The sequence below is a fragment of the Thrips palmi genome, unplaced genomic scaffold (genome assembly GCF_012932325.1).
Source record: "Thrips palmi isolate BJ-2018 unplaced genomic scaffold, TpBJ-2018v1 HiC_scaffold_8, whole genome shotgun sequence".
NCBI classification, from domain to species: Eukaryota; Metazoa; Arthropoda; class Insecta; order Thysanoptera; family Thripidae; genus Thrips; species Thrips palmi.
In genome coordinates, this window is record NW_023144635.1 from 8380640 (window position 1) to 8400906 (window position 20267).

General features: G+C 54.1%; 4 protein-coding genes across 4 annotated transcripts; 2 read left to right on the top strand and 2 right to left on the bottom strand.

Annotated features, from left to right (window-relative positions):
- The first annotated feature begins 8 nt into the window (after positions 1 to 8).
- LOC117653688 (protein ABHD13) lies at positions 9 to 2316 on the top strand. The gene is made up of 5 exons (XM_034399522.1): positions 9 to 550; positions 625 to 856; positions 927 to 1120; positions 1199 to 1356; positions 1447 to 2316. The coding sequence occupies exons 1-5, from the start codon at positions 325 to 327 to the stop codon at positions 1741 to 1743; spliced, it is 1107 nt and encodes a 368-aa protein (XP_034255413.1). The 5' UTR covers positions 9 to 324; the 3' UTR covers positions 1744 to 2316.
- A 24-nt stretch (positions 2317 to 2340) lies between these two features.
- LOC117653684 (catalase) lies at positions 2341 to 10880 on the bottom strand. Its single transcript, XM_034399519.1, has 8 exons — positions 10686 to 10880; positions 4344 to 4515; positions 4118 to 4259; positions 3874 to 4024; positions 3612 to 3791; positions 3346 to 3537; positions 2744 to 3265; positions 2341 to 2670 (listed from the first exon to the last, which is right to left on the bottom strand). Exons 1-8 carry the CDS (start codon positions 10737 to 10739, stop codon positions 2569 to 2571), a joined length of 1515 nt encoding a protein of 504 aa, XP_034255410.1. The 5' UTR covers positions 10740 to 10880; the 3' UTR covers positions 2341 to 2568.
- Positions 10881 to 11208: 328 nt separating this feature from the next.
- Positions 11209 to 14684, top strand: LOC117653682 (nibrin). The gene is made up of 11 exons (XM_034399517.1): positions 11209 to 11413; positions 11593 to 11720; positions 11793 to 11944; positions 12036 to 12195; positions 12265 to 12520; positions 12658 to 12777; positions 12862 to 13079; positions 13158 to 13264; positions 13353 to 14028; positions 14105 to 14266; positions 14351 to 14684. The coding sequence occupies exons 1-11, from the start codon at positions 11389 to 11391 to the stop codon at positions 14585 to 14587; spliced, it is 2241 nt and encodes a 746-aa protein (XP_034255408.1). The 5' UTR covers positions 11209 to 11388; the 3' UTR covers positions 14588 to 14684.
- Positions 14685 to 17286: 2602 nt separating this feature from the next.
- On the bottom strand, positions 17287 to 19931 carry LOC117653691 (endocuticle structural glycoprotein SgAbd-2-like). The gene is made up of 3 exons (XM_034399526.1): positions 19895 to 19931; positions 19090 to 19340; positions 17287 to 17888 (listed from the first exon to the last, which is right to left on the bottom strand). Exons 1-3 carry the CDS (start codon positions 19901 to 19903, stop codon positions 17579 to 17581), a joined length of 570 nt encoding a protein of 189 aa, XP_034255417.1. The 5' UTR covers positions 19904 to 19931; the 3' UTR covers positions 17287 to 17578.
- Positions 19932 to 20267: the final 336 nt, after the last annotated feature.

Here is a 20267-nt window from a genome sequence, read left to right on the forward strand (position 1 = left end):
TTACTGCCAATATCAGCAGACAAAACAGCAGAGGATCCTTCAAAACAACATTTGAGAAGAGATAAAACTTGAGGAGAACTGTCACTTAGCGAAGATGAAAGCCATGCCAAACTAAATACTTGTTCGTTGACAAAGCCCGTTCACCTGAGAACTCATCATCAAAGTGCTTGTTTCGGAGGCCATGTCAGAAGTCATTTGCAATGCGCTGCTCAAGCAACACGGGCAGTTTAACCTCAGTTCGACTCCAATTGGACATACTTAACAGCGTAGTGGAGGTTTATTTTTAAAAGGAAGCCAGTGAGGCAGAAACCAGTTATCTTCAAAATGAATGAAACTCCACTGATCAGGAAGGAGGAGCCTATCCCAGAATGCAAGATACCAATGAATGTACCAGTTCCTGTCAAGTACAGCTTGCGCATACTTGCGTTGGTGTTTATTCTGCTTCAGAAGTCATGGATGTCTCTGACAGCAACAGCTGTAATATATACAGTAGTGTACATTGTCTTTGGAGGTTTTATTTCTTTCCTGCTCTTATTTTGTTGCATATTATGTAAGTGGTGGTTTTTCCCTTTGTTTCTTGAACATATGTTTGTATTTTATTTAATTACCTTCTGTTCTTCGCAGTAATTCTGTATTATGCTCAAGATGGTCTTCTGTATTACCCTCATGTACCTAAGAATTCTCGTGCAGTTGTGCTAGAACCAACAATGTTAGGTCTGCCTAGTGAGACCGTGTATATCAGAAGTGCCGATGGAACGCTCCTCCATTGCTTTCTGATTCGTCAACCAGAACCAGCCTGTACAAAGGCACCTACTATTTTATTTTTGCATGGAAATGCAGGCAACATAGGCAATCGGTAAATAAATCAGTTAGGTACAAGTTGCTACTGAAATGTGTCCTCTCTAAACTTGTCTTTTGTTCTGCAGATTACCCAATGTTGTTGGTCTTTACAAATTGTTAGGGGCAAATATATTTATGCTTGAGTACCGTGGGTTTGGCCTGTCAGAAGGTAAACCTTCTGAAGGAGGGTTTTATGCTGACGCAAGAGCAGCATTAAATTATCTTCATTCTCGAAACGATATCAACAGCAAAGAAATAATACTATTCGGACGCTCATTAGGTAGGTGATTTTCTGTTAATTCATTCAAGGTCTGAAACTTTTTGATCAGTTATATTGAAGTATCTTCTTTTTACTCAGGTGGTGCAGTGGCCATTGATGTAGCATCTTGTCCAAATTATTCATCTAAAATTTGGGCTCTTGTTGTGGAGAACACATTCACTAGTGTCCCAGACATGGCTAAAATCCTTATTGGATCGTATTTGGGATTTTTACCCATGTGGTGTCACAAAAACAAGGTTCTTAAATATTTCTTGCAGCATTTTGTCGTGAATTACTTTTTAGCAAGTTTCTGATGAAACTTTTCCTGATTTTCTTTTCTGTTTCAGTTCCTGAGTTTTAACAAAGTGAGACGCATCACTTTACCCAGTCTTTTTCTTTCTGGCCTCTCTGATGATCTTGTCCCACCATCAATGATGGAGTGCCTATATGAGTGTTGTGCATCATCGCTGAAACAAAAGTTTGTATTCCCCAATGGAACTCACAATGAAACATGGAGATGCCAAGGGTATTTCCACGTATGGATGGGTTTACTGGTGGAACTTCGAAAGAGAGATGCAAACTTAGCTGACCAAACCACAACACGAGCTCAACCTTTAATACATTCAGTCATAGAAACTGTGTAATGGAAGAAAGTCTTGGATTGAAGAAATAATACTTCCCATGTTGTAAGAAAATAAAATAGGATATGGTTATAATTTATTACATGGCCTAAATATTATCAATCTTTTATTAAATTTCCTGTGAGTTATTGACCAATTGCTTCTGAAAGTGGGTTGATTTTTACCCACTTTCTCATGGAATTTTTAATTGAAGGGGATCTTCTAGAAGTCTGTTGAAGGGGATTTTGCCTAAACCTCTATCAAGGAATTGGATTTTGGTGCATTGACCTAACATTGTCTGATGATGTAGGCTTTCTTTTTCTCTGTAAATAACACCAACTTATACTTTACGGAAAATATTTTGTGATATGTTGGCATAGACTGATAATAGTAGCTATATTTCAAGTTGTCAACAGAAACATGAATGTTTGCCTCACTTTAAGCCCATTTCAGGAGCTACTTTATTTTAGGTACAGTTTGTCCTTTGTTTTGGTGATTAGAAGCCCATTCAATTGGTCCATGTATATTCTTTTTTGCTTATCTGTGATTTGTAATTGTAATTATGTAACCAATTAATAAAAGATAAATATAATTGTGCAGGAATTGATTTTACTATAGCAGTTAAAATGAAATCATAACATTTATTTTAAATGCGGATGTTCAAAATACATTCACAAAGATATGCAAGACAAAAGTAAAAATGAGTAGAGCTCTTATTACATAATGGTACAGGGACAATCAAAGCGGCCACATCAAAAGATAGCCTAGACTTTCCTTGCTTCCAAAAATAATGACTGCTTTGATTGAAAATGGAAAAAAGAAGAGACTGACAATGATAGAGAAAAATGCTTAAATCTTGGCAGAGATGTGACTACCGTGCTTGCGGAGACCATCCGCAACCCTGCGTCCGAAATCAGCATCCACTTGGCAGAAGTTCTTGACAGCACGTTCCTAAAGCAGAAGACAGCGTTAAAATTCGAAACATAATTGAAAACGAGACAAAAAGTACACTCTCTGAACCAACCTGAATAAAGTTCTCGGTGTCCTTGAGGTGGCCGCAGATGTTGCTGACCAGGCGCTCGCGCTCCTCTGCGTTGAGCACCTCGCGCCAGAAGATGCCGGGCTGGCTGAAGTTGTCGTCGTCGGCGGTGTTGTACCTGGTGACGTCCCCGGACACCTTGTACGCGGGCGGCTCCAGCTTGGCGTTCTGCTCGGGGCCGGAGAAGCTGTTGGGGTAGTAGTTGGGGGCGCCGCCCTGGTTGTTGGTCACGTTCATGGGCCCGTCGCGCTGGTAGTTCCTGACGGCGGTGCGGTACGGGCAGTTGACGGGGATCTGCTGGTAGTTGGGGCCCAGGCGGTGGCGGTGCGTGTCGGCGTACGAGAAGATGCGGCCCTGCAGCATCTTGTCGGGGCTGGGCTCGATGCCGGGGACGAGGTGGGAGGGCGCGAAGGCGACCTGCTCCACCTCGGCGAAGTAGTTGGTGGGGTTCCTGTCCAAGACGACGCGGCCCACGGGGATCAGGGGGAACTCCTTGTGGGACCAGACCTGGAGGAAGAGGAGGGTAAGTCACACCTCGCACGGATGCACTGGACTTACGGTGTACCAAAACCAAATTGTTTGCATACCTTGGTGATGTCGAAGGGGTTGAACCTGTACTTCTCCGCCTGCTCGAAAGTCATGACCTGGATGAAGAAGTTCCACTTGGGGAAGTCGCCCTTAGTAATGGCATTGTAGAGGTCACGGATGGAGTAGTCGGGGTCGTCGGCGGAAATCTTGCCAGCCTTGTCCACTGGCAGGTTCTTGATACCCTGTCCACTCTGAAACAGGAGGCAGCCGAAGTTAGGAACACATAAATCCACCATTTAAACAAAAAATAAATTTAAAAAAATACCTTGAGGTGGAATTTGCAGTAAACAGCTTCATTCTTGTCGTTGACAAGCTTGAAGGTGTGAGAGCCATAGCCGTTCATGAAACGGTAGCCATCGGGAATACCACGGTCGGAGAACAGGAACATGGCCTGGTGCGTGGATTCCGGCCTCAGGGTGAAGAAGTCCCACACCATGTTAGCATCCTGCCACAAAAAGGGAGACAATTAGCACTTTTGCAGAAATAAAGGGCATTCGCTTGTGAAAGCTGAGGGAGAATAAGCTGACCTTGAGGTGAGTGGCTGGGTTGCGCTTCTGGGTGTGAATGAAACTTGGGAAAAGAATGGGATCACGAACGAAGAAAATGGGAGTGTTGTTTCCAACCAAGTCCCAGTTGCCATCCTCAGTGTAGAACTTGACGGCGAAACCGCGAGGATCTCTGTCGACGCAAGCAGAGATAAATTAGTTGATGATCGAGGCTGAAAAAAAAAATCGACCACCAATCACTTAATTTATTTATTGCCATCCATACCTGACGGTATCAGCAGACCCACTCTCGCCTCCGACGGTGGAGAAACGGATGGCGAGGGGCGTCTTCTTGCCAATCTGGTTGAAGAGCTTGGCCTTGCAGTACTTGGAGATGTCGTGGGTCACCTCCAAGTATCCAAAGGCACCTTCGGGCACAAAGGAGGTTTAGAACTCGAACAAAAAGGGCGAATGGGACGCACTGACAACATTCGAGTGTGGCGACGTGTTACCTGCGCCCTTGGCGTGCACCACGCGCTCGGGGATGCGCTCGCGGTCGAAGTGGGCCAGCTCCTCCACGAGGGTGATGTCGGTGAGCAGCAGGGGGCCGCGGGGGCCCGCTGTCAGCGACGCCAGCCTGTCCCCGACGGGGGTGCCGTCGGCGAGGGTCAGCCTCTCCATGTCCTGCAACACGAACAGACGGTCCACTTGAGCACGCGGCACAGCGAGGTGCAGCACGGAGAGGGTGTGCCACCACGAAGACGCGTGGTTCAGAGCGTACTCGGGACTCCAGGGGGAGGCAGCCATTGCAGCCGTACTTGGCGGTGAGGTACTTGAGGGCCCTGGCCATGCCGGCAGCCCCAGGCACTGCGCCCTGGCCGCGCAGCCGGTGGCTTGATCGGCACGCTACTGACTGCACCACTGTACTGCGCTGCCCGCGTGCCCCGTCCGGCCGGCCAGCGAGGCCCACCCCCAGCCCCAGCCACGAGCAGCCCCTGTCCCTGTCCCAGCCAGTGCAGGACAACGATGAAAAACTTGGAGCACCCGGACTTCCGCGCGGTGGCCGACTAGGCTGTTCGATGGATGCACGGGGCGGGGCGGGGCGGGGCAGTGCGGCACGGCCCAAGCCGCGGGGCTCAAGCCACGGGGTCAAGGAAGGCAAGTCGCCCCTGAATAAAGAAATGAGCCGCGTCACGACACCGTCGAAGTTTCGAGTCGAGCGAAAGCGAGTCACGTACGACATGTCAGTCAGTTTCGCCGCCAATCGCCAATCCCGGGTAAGCCCGGCCTGGCTAATCGATGCCCACTCCACTGTAGAGGAACGGCTTCACGTAAGTGCGGAATTCCACAACCAGACTGATGCAACGGCCACGTAACACGCTGGATCGACCGACATTGTACTGTTTTGGACAAACAACGAGTTGCGGCCGAAAGCGTCCGGCCGGTGTCACGTATGCTTCCTGTCCACTCGATACCCCGGTAATCCTCAGTTTTAAAAAGTAACGACTGACTCTCAGATAACGACAGGCGGATCAACGCGCAGATTGCAGCACGTACACACATCAATTTTTTGTTCTCGGACGATTTCCCTGTAAGTCTATCTACGCCACAGTTGGCGAGATTACTTTCCCGGCGACATTGAACTCCAAATTCAACGAAATCGATCCGGTTCCAACTAACGCTCTGCTTCGCAAAACGCGGAAAGCTTTGAGGAACGCGGCGTCGCCAAGTCTGCAGACACCAGGACGCCCCAAGGACGGCCAAGCATGCTGCCGCTGCGGTCGAGTAGTCCACAGTGCAGGCGCGAGAAAAACGCACCCAGACCACCGACACCGCGCAGTAGAGCCGTGCAATTAGCTGTTGTTGTGAGAAAGCATCTGCACCTGCACTGGGAGTCAAGGAAGGCCGCGGCGGAAGCGCACGCTTCGTCGCAGCGGTCCTGTCGCGCGCCGCTCGTCACGGCGCTCGTGTCACGCAGTTCGTCACGCCGACGGTCCCTTTTCACACATGATCGGGCACTTCGTCGCGTGCCGCGCGCCGTTCGATGGGCGATGACACGCGCGGCGGCCTGGCGTCGCTCTGTCTCTCTCGCTCTCATGGGGCGTTGCGTACGGGTGCGAGAGAGACAGAGCGACGAAAACAACGCCGGCAGGGAAGAGGAACAACACGCGGAACCGCGCGCCGGACCGCGGGCACCGCAACGCGTCGCACTTGGGCGGCGATGCTCGGCGCATCGGCGCATCATCGTGGCGGTGGCCAACAAGGGCGTGTCGAAGACGCGAGGCCGCCGCGAGTGGCAAGCGGCGAGGTCCCGGTGACCCAAACGCTCGACGCGGCCAGCCAGCGCGGCCAGCGGACACACTGCACATATCGCATCGCTCGCCAGAGGGAATGCCGATCTGCAGATAGCGCACCGCTCCAGCGGCAGACCGAAGGCCGAAGAACCGGGTCGGGTGGCCCGGCCCGACAAAACGGCGGGGCGAATCAGAAGCCTCTGACTGGGTCACCCCGATGCACCCCACACGGTAAAACCGAAGACCAGACTCATTCTGACACAGATTGCTCGCTCTAGGACACCCGAAACCGCGGACAAACGTCGCCGCCCCGCACGCGTGGGAACGATGGACCGAAACTGTTTAGACAGACGGCGAGCTATTTCTTTCCGTCACACCGTCCCGCTAACCGCGCCGGCAGCCAATTAGGACGAGGCGAGCGATTCGTCGCTTTGTCTCTCTCGCATCCCGTGAGTGCGAGAGAGACGGGAATGGTGCTGCAGTGTGGTCGTCGCGTGCCGAGGGTGCCGAGGCGGCGCGAATAAAAGGTGACTCCGCGGACGGCAACCCCGAGCGGAGCGGAACGGAGGCGGCGACCGCTCTAAGTAGAAACTCGATCCGACGCCGCCAGAGTAACCGCCTCTTTAGCAGACCGGTCGCTGCTTGGCCGCTACACTTTCGATTGCTTCTGCTTCCGGCCGCCGCCACTTCCTCGGCGCCGCGTCCCTGCCGCCGTTCGTCCGGCGTCTACGGCGCCCCACATTAGGTCGCCGTCGGTGCGTGCACCTGCGCGTCGTCGCAAAGTTCAAGGAGCGCGGCGTGCGGAAGGTCTTGCCGACTGACCTACTCGCACTCCGCCGCTCTGCGTTCGGGCCTCGGGCCGCGCCTTCCGAGAGGCCTTGGCCATGCCTTGGCAGTGTAGTCCCGATTTCTTTGGCCCGCAGCGACGCGGCAGCGAGGCAGCGCGCGGAGGGCCCGGGGGGGGGGGGGGCACCGCGTGGGACCACCAGGACCACTTTCATCCACACGGCGATGCGAAACCGGGCAACCGGGCCCCCGGAGCAAGGGCTGCACCGCCAAGGGCCCCGCCGAGAAACGCAACGGAAACCACGCGGGCGACGAGGGCGGCGGGCGGACGGCGGTGTCGCGCGCCATCATCGATATCTCGCATGGGAACGTGGATCGATTTCTTTTATCTCGTCGGAAACAAAGACGCGTCCCGCCGTGCACCTGCCTGCGTGCACACCGGCCGTCCACCACGGCGCCCGACAGCGCGGTGCTTACGGCCCCAAAGGGGGCCCCGCCTGGCCCCGCCCGGCAGACAAATGGCGAGACGCTGCTCAAAGGGGCCCGTCCGTACAGTGCAGCGAGCAGCAAGGCGCCTGCGACGTCGGCCACCTCCGCGGCCGCAGCGCACGCGAGTGCGGCGGGTTGCCTAGGCCGGCAGGCGATTGCGGGGACCGCCGGGCCCGTCCGCACGCTTTGCGTGAGCCTGCACAGCGATCTCAGACACCGCTTTCGTCCACCTGTCTCCCACACTCCTGGGACGTGGACGGGTGCGAGGGGGACGGAGCTGTACTCGGCTGTACTGCTGTACCCGGCCGGCAGCAGTCAGACGAGGGAATAAGGAAAAGGCCTACTCCTTGTGGCATTTTCCCAGTGGGGCAGGGCACGGCGCGGCACGGCGTCCGCCGGGGACTCCGCAGTCCGCCGCCAACGCCAACCTGGCTGGCGGGCTGGCCGACCCAGTCCGGCCCGGGCGGGCGTTACGGTTACACAACGACGGCCGGCCCGGCGACAAGGCGCGGCAGCGCCGGGCAGCGCGCACTCATTATCAAATGTTTTCATGATTTGGAGTGAGCCAGCTCGGCGGCGACGACGCGGCCAGCAGTACAGTGGCGGCCGAATGGCGCGCCGACTCCGGAAAGCGTTGGTTACTTTTAGCCGATGACCTGCCCGCCTGGCCAACGCCGTGGCGGTATCGGCGCTGCTCCATTTCCTAGGCGGTGCCGCGTGTCGGCCGACAGTCCGTCAGACGAGACGACTCCGCGTCCAGATCGGCAAAGGCGGCAAAAACGTGGCGGGCGCCCCGGGCGCGGCGTGGCGTGGCGGAGACAATGCCGAAGCCGAAGCCGGTGACGAAACGCGGCCAGGCCCTCCGTGCGACTCCAACAGCCAGCCGCATCATTTTCCGGTCTTGATGCGCCGCGGCGGCGCGGCCCGCATTTACAACGCCGCGCCCGTCGCCCTGCACCAGACGGCCAGTGTCAAAGTCACGGGTTCGCGTTCCCAGAAAGGGGACATGTTTTTTGGGGTACTTGAAAACCTTGAGCCACGCGTTATTTCAAGGGCGAGATTAAGGTTCGGCAAGCCGGCCGGGCCATGTGAGTGTCTCTGGGAGCCCGGGCCCCGGCTCTGGGAAGCGCTCGTGGTCGTGTGCGGCAGAGGGCCCAAGTTTCATCATCCCCTGAGACAGGTGAGGCAGGTCGCACACACAGCACACACGGTCCTGTGTACTCTGGTCATGAGCTCGAGAGGTGTCAACATGTGGGCCAGATCCATCACGTTGGTGGTAGGCAAAGGCAAAGGCAAGCCCGGGCCGGGTGATGATGCCATCAGCCACGCAGCCACGGCTCCACGGATCGATGCCAAACCGACCCAAACTGTCACTGCGACGGCACTGCGACCTTGGCCCTGGCGGGGTGCACGTGCACGCCGGGGATGCGCGTGCACCTGCAGGCTGATGCCGAACCGTTTTTCCGTCGCGCTGTCTCTCTCGCACTCGCGGGGCGGCCTGTGGGGGTGCGAGAGAGACAGCGCGACGAAGCGCGGCTCGGAATCAGAGTGGCGTGCGGCACGCGCGGCCGCACGTGCGCGTGGAAAACTCATCGGCGCGCTTCGGCTTCGGCCGCTAATTGCTGCGAGGCGAGGCAAAATTGGACGAGTGACTCGGAACAACGAACGCGTACGTGGAACTGGCGGAGGACACGCTGTAGCACTCGGCCAGGGAATTGGAATGGCCCCACTGCGGCAGCGTAGGGTCACTCCCTCGGTCACTCCTGTCTCTCTCACATACGCTCACGCTCACACTCATGGCAGGCGAGCGAGAGAGACAGAGCGACGAAAGCACTGTGGCCGCGTGACGCAACGAGCGGCCGGTGCCACTGCGGCACTAATCGGTCGCGAGCACGCCGTCGTGCCGTCGTCGGCAAGCCGTAGTGGAGCATCGCCTTGATTGGGAAGGAAGCCATTCGGTGCGTTCGTCGTTAGGCAACCGTTTCCGCCGAGACCGGCCGTCGGCCGGCGATCCAACGGCCACGACGGCCACGTCGGGCGACCGCGCGCGGAGCTGCTCAAGAAGAGCGTGACCGCGAGGGCCAGGGGGCGTGGCGGCGGCGGCGGTTTAAAAATTTAAAGGTGCCGCCGGTCGCCGCCACTCCTTGCGGCTCCTGCGGCCGGCAAAGAGCAACGAGGAGTCGGGGGCTCGACTCGACCGGCTTCTTGTTTACCGGACGACTTTCGACCCGGGCCCCACGCCCCTGGGGCCCCGCCGCGCCGCGCCAGGCGTGCGAAGAACGGAAACAACGCGACGACCGAGCGAGCGAGCGACCGGACAGCCAACAGCCACCACACCACGGCGTCAAGGCCGCGATGCACCCCCGGCCCGGCGCCCTGAGCACGTCACGCCAATACTACTACACATGCCATGCACTCCACTCCACTGTGGCGTCAACGTCAACGCAACGACGGCCAACGCCCACCACCCAACGCCCGATTGCGAGAAAGGCGCCCCGCGAGACAGAGATAGAGATAGCACACGACATCACATCGCGATAATGGGATCTCATGTGCCTAACTGTACGTGGGCAGAAACTTTCTAGCGTGATTAGGTGCACAACACAACATATTCTTTCTCGGCTTCTGTCTATTTTTGGGTCTGCCTGTTTTACTCATGGAAGTTGTTGGAGAATATCAACTGATCCCTGAGGGAAAACCACCCATAAGTGAGTCTGAGACTTAGTGGCTGATTGCTGATGTAAATTGAACACAGTCTTGCGCCTGTAGCTTTACAGAAAATGCAATCAAAGGCAGCCTGAGAGAGTTCATGACGCAATGAGGTGAAATTATTCTCGTGACTTCTTTGTAGCCTGTCAGCAAACTAGTGATAGATGAAGATTTAACTTAAATTGAAAAACGACTTCATCAACAGATTTATCTAGCATCATAGATCACGTGACAGCAACCAAATTTCTAAGCCGCTTAGCCCTGATCGTATACATGAGAACACCTGTGCAAAAGGCAAAGATGACTGTGCAGATTTACATAAGATGTACTGAATACTTGTGAGTGACTACCACAATTTATTGCACAGCTTTCTCCACACACGACGACCTACAGCATAAATAATATTGCGGAGTAAGCTACTCTTATACATTGGGGACGGAAAGCAACAACTTAAAATTGAAAACACACAAAATGGTATGAGAGGCACAACAACCTTGTGTGTCTTGATAGCGCGACATTTCTAGAATAAAGTAGTATGAGGTTAGTACATGATAACAGTGATAGTCATGCCCTCACCCTCGTCTGCTTCTTGTAGTCGGGGAGCTGGTTGGCAGCGGGATCGTTCGACATGTTGAAGCTGTTGGGTCACTTGAAGCACAGACGAAGGCTCCGGCAAGACTGCCACAGAAAATCAGCGGCCGGTGCGGCGACTTCGTGTATATAAACCACTTGTAGACCCGGACCTTGTCACGGACACGGACGACGACAGGTTGTGTGTGTGTGTCCGTCTGTCTTCTGCAGGCAAGGGTGGGGGAATGTAAACAAGCTGCGCCTTCTACGAAATGCGTCAGCTGCGGTGCTCTTCGAGCTGGCCAACCTCCCAACTGTGTTTCAGGGATGGACTGAAAGTTTTCCTGGCATTGACAACTCATAGTAATGTCGTCAGAGCACTGTAATTTGATATTTCAGTCGTTTTCTAAATAATTCAAGACGTTTAAAACATTGGAATGCCTTAAAGCATCCTATGTTTTCCTATGGTGTTTCAGCACCGTGCGTTGGTCTCCATTCACAGACGTTGTTTTGTTTACATTATTTTCAGTCTTCCTTCAACCGAACGCCGAATCCACAACCTTTTGTTAGGCCACTTGGAAAGGCGTGAAATTGAAGAGAAACGAGAAAATGATCGAAGAAATCCATTGAAATTTGTTGTTGCTCAAACTATTCTGCTTATGCATTTACTTTATTCGTCCAGTCAATCGCTCTCTGTACCAAAGGCGACATGTGGTACCTCGAATCACCGAGGGGTAGGTCCACAAAATTTCACAATTTTGTTTGAGAAACCATCATCTATTGTTCATGGCTTGTCTCAGACAACAACATTGAAAATATTTTTCGTCACGTTTTCATTTATACCTCCAATACTTCCTCATTTGTCAATATGAGAACTGTCTTTGGTTAGTTCTGAATTTTGCTCCCATTCCAGGTGAAATTTACAATGTGACGCCTGGTAGAGTTCACACTGTTAGCCGAAAGAATGGTGATATAGTACTCGCCAATGACCAGTCCGTCAGCAGGAGACATGCCTTCCTAGAAGTCCGATCACCAATTACTGTAAGCTCCTGTTTGTGGTATAAAGCATCAACGTTAAAACAAGGAAGTAATAATCTATTTGACTTGTTTCAGGAAGGGGTTTCTGTTTGGGATGAGTCATCAAAGTATGGTACTTTTGTAGATGATGGCATAGCAAGAGATAAGAAACTTACTGCAGGATCGAAGACGACGGTTAAAGAGGGAGGGAAAATACGATTTGGTCTGCAAGAAATGAACATTTGGACGTAAGTGTTTGATTTAGTCAATTCTTTGCTGTCACTTGCATTTGGCGTATCAATTTATTTTATAGGTGATTGTTTTGATTTTTTGTGGCAGGTTAAAAGTAGAAAAGCTGTGTGTGTGTGCCCATTTGTTAAAACCCATTGAAAAATCTAATCTTAAATCAGTATTGAATGCAATGGGTTTTCGACTACTTGACAATTGGATCAAAGAAGCAACTCACCTCACCACAAACTATCTTTCCTTAAGCTACGAGGTCACAATTTTACTTTTGTTATTTCTGGAATTCTGTTACTTTCATACTTTAATCGAAGTTTCATTGTAGGTGTTGTGTGCTCTGGCGTCTGCTAAGCCAATCGTGCTGCCGGAATTCTGGCAGCACTATGCGCGCATGATGACTGGAGACGGGGCTCTTCCTGAGCCTGCCAAGTTTATGCCACCCCTGGAAGACAGTAGCTCTTTGGGATCCCGAAAGGCATGTCTTCCAAATTTGACCAGAAAAACCTTATTTGCTGACAAAACTTTCATATTTTCCTCTTCAATATCATTTAATGCATATAAAACTGTGATAGCCACTGCAGGTAACTTAATTTTTCAATCATCTATGGTGTTTTTTTTTTTTTTTTTTAGGGGGGGGGTTGGAAAGCTTTTTCTTAAAATACAACCATTTCAATTGTTCATTTTGCTCTTTCTAAATTGAATTTTTTCTTCTTTGCAGGGGGCAAAGCTTTTAAAATGTCTGACTGTGGTCTGTCATTGGCTGACTACTGCAAACCAAATGTTGTTGTTGTTGATTGTGAGGAGGACCACCAGACTTCTTTCTACAACAAAGTTCTAAGTCTGTTTTCTTTGCTATTTTGCCAGTGTTTCTCTAATTTTCTTAATGTAATCAAGTGTTGTTAATAATGCAATACATTTTTAGGTACCTTATTAGAAAAGAACCTTCGTATGATTCCTGTGAAAGATATTGGCCTAGCTTTGTGGAAAACGTCAACATCTGTACACTGCAATCCTAAACATACACCCAACAGTGTTTTGCGCAGACCCGCTGATTCTGAGCAAAATGAAGGAGCCACTATAGTGATGAATACTGAAGATATTGATGCTTCTTTGACTGGTGTTGATATTCATGATGATCAGGTGATTTTGACTAAGTTAGTATTCATTTTGGTATTTTACTTTCTGATTGTGATTTTTTAACGTGTCGTGCTTTTTTAGGTGATTCCACCATCACTTTCCGAAACTCATGCTACCGATGATGCAACAATGTCTATGAGTGTGAGAGCAACACAGAAAACTTCTCCAGCAGGCCCTTCTCGTAAGAGGTTTGTAGTACTCCACCTGTCCCTTACTTTGTTTTCTGCTTTATTTTGATTATAACTATTAATCTTCGTCTTAAAATTTATCATTAAGGACTAGAGAAAATAGTACTGAGAGGCAAAACAGTGGTAGCATCAAAGTCTCTCCCAGAAAAAATCCTATTAAAAAGGAGCCACAAGAGGAAGAAGACATGTTTGCCTTTGAGGATGATGTCTCAAGACCCAGTACCAGCAATAACAGCTCTTCCACACATTTCAATAGCTCAAAGAGCAATAGCTCCTCCAAACGTCTTATAAATGGTTTAAATAGTTCTGTTGCTAAAGAAGAGAAACCCGTAGATGATGACAGTGATGGCTTTACTTTTAATGCACCGCCAAAGAAAAAGAAAATAATGCAGCAAGAAGAAGAAGAGGATCTGTTTGAATTGCCAGAGGAGCCCAGCTCTGCCAAATCAAATGCTAAGAGGGATGATGACGATGAATTTGATTTTTTGAGCAGCAGCAAACTAAGCAAGTCTATGAAAGATTCTAAACGCAATTTACATGAAGAGAGTAGAGATATGTTTCAAACAGAGGATCTCCCAAGTACTTCCTCCTCCTCATCTCGAGGAGGGAAGAGAAAGGGAAGAGGTGATTCTGAGTCTGAAAGTCCTCCATTCAAGAAACCTTCCAAACCTTGTTTAGATGTGACCAATGCCCACAACTCTCAGCAAAATTTTAAAAGTGCCACAGGATTTTTAACCAAGCAAAATAATTCTTTTGTTAAAATGGTAAATCTTATTTTCATGTCAATGAACTCTTCAACATTGTTTTGTCATTTCTGATGTATGGTCCTTTTAATTTCAGGAAGTGAAAACTGACCCTGATGAAGAGACAGATCTTGCTAATCAGCTTTGTGCCAAAGTTGTCATTAAATCTCTTTTGAGAAAGCCACAGGTTAATGGCCATAACAATACCTCAGTCAATAGCACCCAACAAACAGGAAAAAATTTCAAGAAATTTAAAAAGGTAATTGTCATACTGCCTAAGACAGCTTTTGTGTTTAGTAGTGACCTGCAATGTTAAGTCAAACTTCCCCATTTTCATCTGCAGGTGTGGTCTGGTTCGACGGCCAAGAATCACATCACAACCAGTCGTATCCGAACTTCGAATGGACACTCCCTCAATTTTACTGGCAGAGAAGAAGAAGAAGAGGAAGAGGACGAGGACGACCCGTTCATTCCAAATCGCCCCGCTGCCCGTCGCCGTCAAAGCGGCAACAGAAACAACATTCGTGACAACGATGACGAAGACGAGTTTGCCCTCCCATCTTACTCACAATGCATGTGATTTAAAGCATCTTTTTTTTTATTGCATTAAATACAACTAAGCATCTTTTTATATATTTTTTTAAATTGCATTAAATACAACTAATTCCAAAAGTTGACTCTGGTTTACTACTTTCTGTCTGTTTGCCCCTTGAACCAGAAACCACAGGCAATAGAAATATTTCCAGTCAGTACAGTGAAGCCTCTGTCCATACTTTTCCCCAATAGCTTCTCAGCCACACTGCTTGAATCACATACCACAAAAGAGGAGAAAAATGTAAAAAAAAAACCGAAATCTCTCAAATTGCACCGGGGGGCGAGCAAAGGCCAAAAGCCATCGTTCTTTTCGATACTGATAGCGTTTTGAATAATGGCCGTACCTTGGAATGCCAATGGCGGGACATGCGCCATAAACCACTCGGCGATGGCCGATGGCATCCCGGCTGCGGACTTATCTCTCCCACGCCACAATGCACCGGCCTGGAGTCGTTTCGCCGCGCTGTCTCTTTCGCACCCGTATGTCTTATGAGTGCGATAGAGACAGCAATGAAACGGTTCTTCGGGATCTAGCGCCTGCAGGCCGTGGGGTAGGTCGACCCGCGACACACCGGCGTTCGACGGGACAGCACACCCTCCAGGCGCCTGCACGCCGTAAGACAGGCCGACCCGCGACACACCGGCGTTCGACGGGACAGCACACCCTCCAGGCGCCTGCACGCCGTAAGATAGGCCGACCCGCGACACACCCGCGTTCGCCAGGCGCCCGGTCGGTTACGCCGTCGGGTACGCCGGACGGACAGGGAAGTCCACGGAATCGATAATTTGACCGCTGCTGTATTTTTTCCTTCCGACTGCGGTGCGGGACCGGCGATCCGTGTCACGGCGCCGCGGGCATCCCATTTGCTGCGCGTCGCTGCCGTGGCGCGGCACGGCACGACGGGGCGCCGCGTATCTCGCACCCATCTGGTGGCGCCGTGCCGCGGCGTATGGGATGTGCGCGAGGCATATGGAGTGCCACCTCAAAATTAGAATACAATGAGCAGAAGCAAGGTCGGGCTGCCGTCGGCTCGGACGCCAGAGACTAATAGAGTGATAGGAGCTGCTGGTGCCCGGACCGGGACTGGAGGGGCCAAGGCAGGGGTACTCTGAAAAAAAAAAAACACACAAATATGGGTGAAGTCTGCGATCGCTTTGCAGTGTGTAACCGGGCCCTGCGTCCATGGCGTCCGCGTTGTCATGCAGGCAGTCGGAGTGGACGCGTCGTGCCTCCACACAATTATTTCTGTCGCATCCCCGCCGTCCTCCGCGACCAAGACGGTCTTTCCTCAGCCAATAGTGCAGGAGGCGGGTTCGATTAATCGCCGATTAATCTCGCGATCGGCTTGATGAGCTAATTACACACCTGCGGGCCGCCACTGTGTGCAGCAGTCCGACTCGGAACGGCGGCGGCGTCGGCGGCGTCGCTCTGTCTCTCTCACACTCATGCGGTGCACCGCGTGGGTGGGAGAGAGACAGACGAGTCGCTCGACAGGATGCCGCAACGGCCGCTGACGCGGACGAGACGAAATTCCCTCAAAAGTCGTCTATTTTGCCGCGGCGCGGAGCCCCCTTAAATGCCAAGGCCCTTGTTCTTGTTCCTTGGCGTGCACCGAGACGCGTGCGGGGTTTTGGCGGCCGCGCCGGGCCGCGCTGACAGTGTTAATAAGCCGTCAGGCCGAGTGCCGACAGGACCGACAGGCCGGCAGAGGGATTAGCCACGAACTGACGGCGGGCGGACGGATGCTGGCCGCCGGCAAGAGGGCCTAGTCCGCGGACTGCAGACCGGGAGGGCGTAACTGCTGCGGCTGCTACGCCAAGATACAGCAATACGCCGACGCGGGGCGCGACACTCCAAACTGCCGCCTCGTCTCTCTCACACTCACGGCGCGTCCCGCACAGGTGCGAGAGAGACAGAGCGAGTCGCCGTGATAAGGTCAACAGCGTGCCAATTGCGGGGTCGCCGGCCCTAGCCGGCCCAGCCCCCGGGCGACACCATCAGAAGCCGAGCCGCTGGACGGATTGGGATTATTTCGCAAACGGCCAAGTCAAGAGCGTGAGACCATCCGGGGGCTCTTCTAGGAGGCGGGGGCAGCAGGACCGAACACGCGCCGCCGCCTGGCCGCATCGCTGGGCACGGCTAGGCTCCGAACAGTCGTGCTTTCGGCGCTCCGTCTCCCTCGCACTTGTGCCGTATTCCGCAGAGGTGCGAGAGAGACGGACTGCACAGGGCGGGGGAAGGCCCGCCCTGATTTATCACACGAGCGAGAGGCTGTAGTGTAGGCCCGGTGTATTGTAATGGGCGGGCCGTGGGGCGTGGAGCGTGGATGATGGGGGCGTGGTCGGCGGGGCCGCGCGGCTCGGCTCATCGCGGCGGGGCCCGTCCGTCCGTCCGCTCCCCTTGACCCTTGACCCCCGCGGCGACCTCTGTCCTGTCCACGCAAGTGCACCTCCAGAGAGTCGAGCCCCAAAATTGCCGCTTCCAGTGCTGCCCCCAGTGCTGCCCCCGCGGCCGAAGGCGTCCTCCTGGTCCTGGTCCTGGTCGCGTTGGCCTTCGACCCGGGCACGCCGGCACGGCAGCGCTTTTTAATTTGCCGTTGGACTGTCACGGCTGCCGACGTCGACGTCTCGTCGCCGCCCCCTCGTGGGAGGTGCTGGGGGTTTCAACAGTGGGGCTCGGCGGCGTCGTGCGAGGAACCGTTCGTTTTATTATCAAAACAATACAAAAATAGAAAAAAAAAAGCAGCAGTTTTCTCGGCCAAGAAATTTCCCGTAAAGCAAAATTAGCGGATCTTGAGTGTTTTCGTGGTGTCCGGTGGGTGGGCCGCAGCGGCGCCTGGCGCTAGCGCGCTGCCCGCGCTGCCCGCTCCGAGCGATCGGAGGCAGCCTGGACTCCAGGAGCGACTCCAGGAGTGAGGCGCGTCATATCAGTCGGATCGGGACGAGGAGTGCTGCGGGGGCGGGGCGCTCGGGGGGCTCAGAACCTTCGCTGGAACTGCTGGAACGGCCTGTACTGGAAGGGCTGCTGCCGGGCGAACGCCTGCTGCTGCTGGTAGTAGGGCAGGCTCTTGGCGACGGCCACGGCGGCCACGGCGGGCGGCGTGGGCAGGTGGGCGCCCTCGGCGCGGTAGCCGTTCTCGTCGGCGATGTAGTTGACGGTGTACACCTTGCCGTCGGGGCCGGTGTACGAGTACGAGCCCTGCACCACCTGCGCCTCGGCGTTCTTGATGCCCAGGTTCCTGGTGTAGCCGGCAGCCTGCGCCTGGATGCCGTCGCCGGTCTGGTAGCTGTGGGGGCAGAGAGGCAGGGGATGAGTGACACGGCGCGGGTTCAAGTCCTGACATTTGTGGATTTTTTTTCGTCTCGCGTGGCTTGGCCGTAAGGTAATGATGCACCTGGTTGCAGGCGCGGGTCGTCCATGACAATGTTGCACTGCTTGTTGGCCCGGGGGCGTGGCACGCGAGCCTAGTGGCCCCGCTTGGCGCTCCGCTTGGCGCTCCACCTTCGCCCCAGTCCTCGCGCCTCGGCCTGACGGCGAGCCTGACGGCGAACCTGACGGCAGGCCCGCCGCGTCACGCGAGGGCCATGCGCACGGCACGCAGTGCCAACCGCTGCAGCTCAATGCACCTTTTTCTTTTTCCCACGCGCTGGTCGCTCCGCTTACCGACGGCCTGAAGATGTGCTTCTAATTGGAGCAGCTCGCGAAAGGAACACTTTTTCCTTCAGCGAGACGCCCCAGGCGCGGCCCCTTTGACACGGGCTTTCCAATAACTGCCCTTCTTGGCGACGCGGCCCGCGGCCCCCTGCAGGGCTGGCAGGGCCGGCCGGGCAGCGCGTCGACGCGCAGACAGGATCCCATTACGGACGAGGCGAAGCCGCCCCAGCTGGCTCGGCCCGATCGCCAAACCACGTCCGTTTTAATTTCCATTCTGTTCCTTGTCTGACCGTGCCGTGCCGAGCCGAGCCGAGGGACAAACGCGCAGCTTCCCCCAATTAGGATCCTCCCCGGCGCAGGCCTGTGGCTACCGGTGGAAAAGCCTCCGCGCCCAGCCTCCAGCAGCCTCCAGCAGCCTCCAGCAGCCTCCAGCAGCCTCAGCCCCATGGCCGGCCAGCCAGCCAGCCCGGGCTCTGCCAAATTAACGTCTGTGAGACACAGACTCCCTGGAAGCCGCCCCGCCCCACCCCGCCCCGCCCTTGCACGCAATGACGATCAGCTTCCCTGCGTCTAATGAGGCGTGCAGCCAGAGGGGCATTGATTGCAGCAAGGGGCGTGCATTGGTAGCAGGGCGTTCCAGCAGGGCGTTCCAGCGGCCGGGGCGTTCCAAAGGAGGCGTTCCGGGGGAGGATGGCCCAGGCCTCTAGGTCTCTAGTGCTGCGCGTTGTCTCACAGGGGCGGGGAACTAGTCGAGGCGGACACTAATATGACTACAATTCGAGACACACCACTTGGGGCACGATTGTCACACTGTTGGCGTTGTGCGGGCCTACCTGTACTGGAAGGAGCCGTCGGGGTTGACGTCGTTGGAGTACTGCAGGATGGGGGCGGCGGCTGCTCGCTGCAGGTACTGCTGGAACTGTGCCTGCTGCTGGTACTGCTGCTGGTACTGCTGCTGGTACTGCTGGTACTGCAGTGCCTGCCGCTGGTAGCTCTGGAACGGACTGTACTGCGGCACTGGCGCCACTGTCCGCGCTTGCTGCGCGAGGGCCGAGCCCGCCACCAGGCACAGAGTGATCAGGTGCTGCGGGAACAAATACCAGGCCAATTAATTATTTTGGAAAGCTCCTCCTGGAGGACTGCTGCGGGTCCTCCGCCGGGGCCTCCTCCTCCTCCTCCGGGACCTCCGGGCACTTCCGCCGCGCCGCTGCAATTTCCACTCCATTTTCCCCGCGGCTCCAGTCCGCCCTTTTTTGTCCAGATTGGGGATCGGCCGCTGATGGCATTGGCTCCGTGGCTCCACAGCTCCAGTTCCAGGGGCCACCATTGCCCCGAGTGCAACGCAGTGCAGTGCAGTGTAGTGGCGCTGCAAGGTGGCGCGGTGCAACTGCCAGCCTCGAGCCTTGCAGTGCCCTCCAATCACAATCACTGCCCATGCCCAATCAAAGACCAACGAATTTCAACAAAATTAAACTAAAATTTACCAAAAAAAAATGATTAGTTGTTGCTTTTTGATAAATTTTGGAGTACACAGAACCTCAACAATTCGCGATAAAAGTGAATCACAATGCACGTATTTTAACTCGAGCTTCACTGTGTGTTGCTGTCTTGAGTGTCTGACTTGGACTTGGACTTTACCAGCTGCATGTTGTTGTGATGGTGCCGGCGGCGAGTATCCTTGCGATATGATGCAGACTAGGGCTTCCCCAGCGTTTTATACTTCGGGAGCCATCGGCGGGTGAGGTGGGGGGCGTCGGGTCGCGGCAGGGCGGGGCGGGGCGGGGCGGGGCGGGGCGGGGGCGGGGCGGGGCGGGGCGGGGTGGGGCTGCCGGCGCGGGTGGCGGACTCATCAAGCCGGGCGAGAGGCCTGGGGACCGAAACGCGAAGGATACAAAATGAAGCAGGCTCGCGAAAATTGGAATCATCCCCGTTTTGTTAAGTAACTAATGAGATTTCGGGGGCAAATTGCTACATGGCGACGCGAGCCGTGGGGCCGCAGGCGAGAGGCACC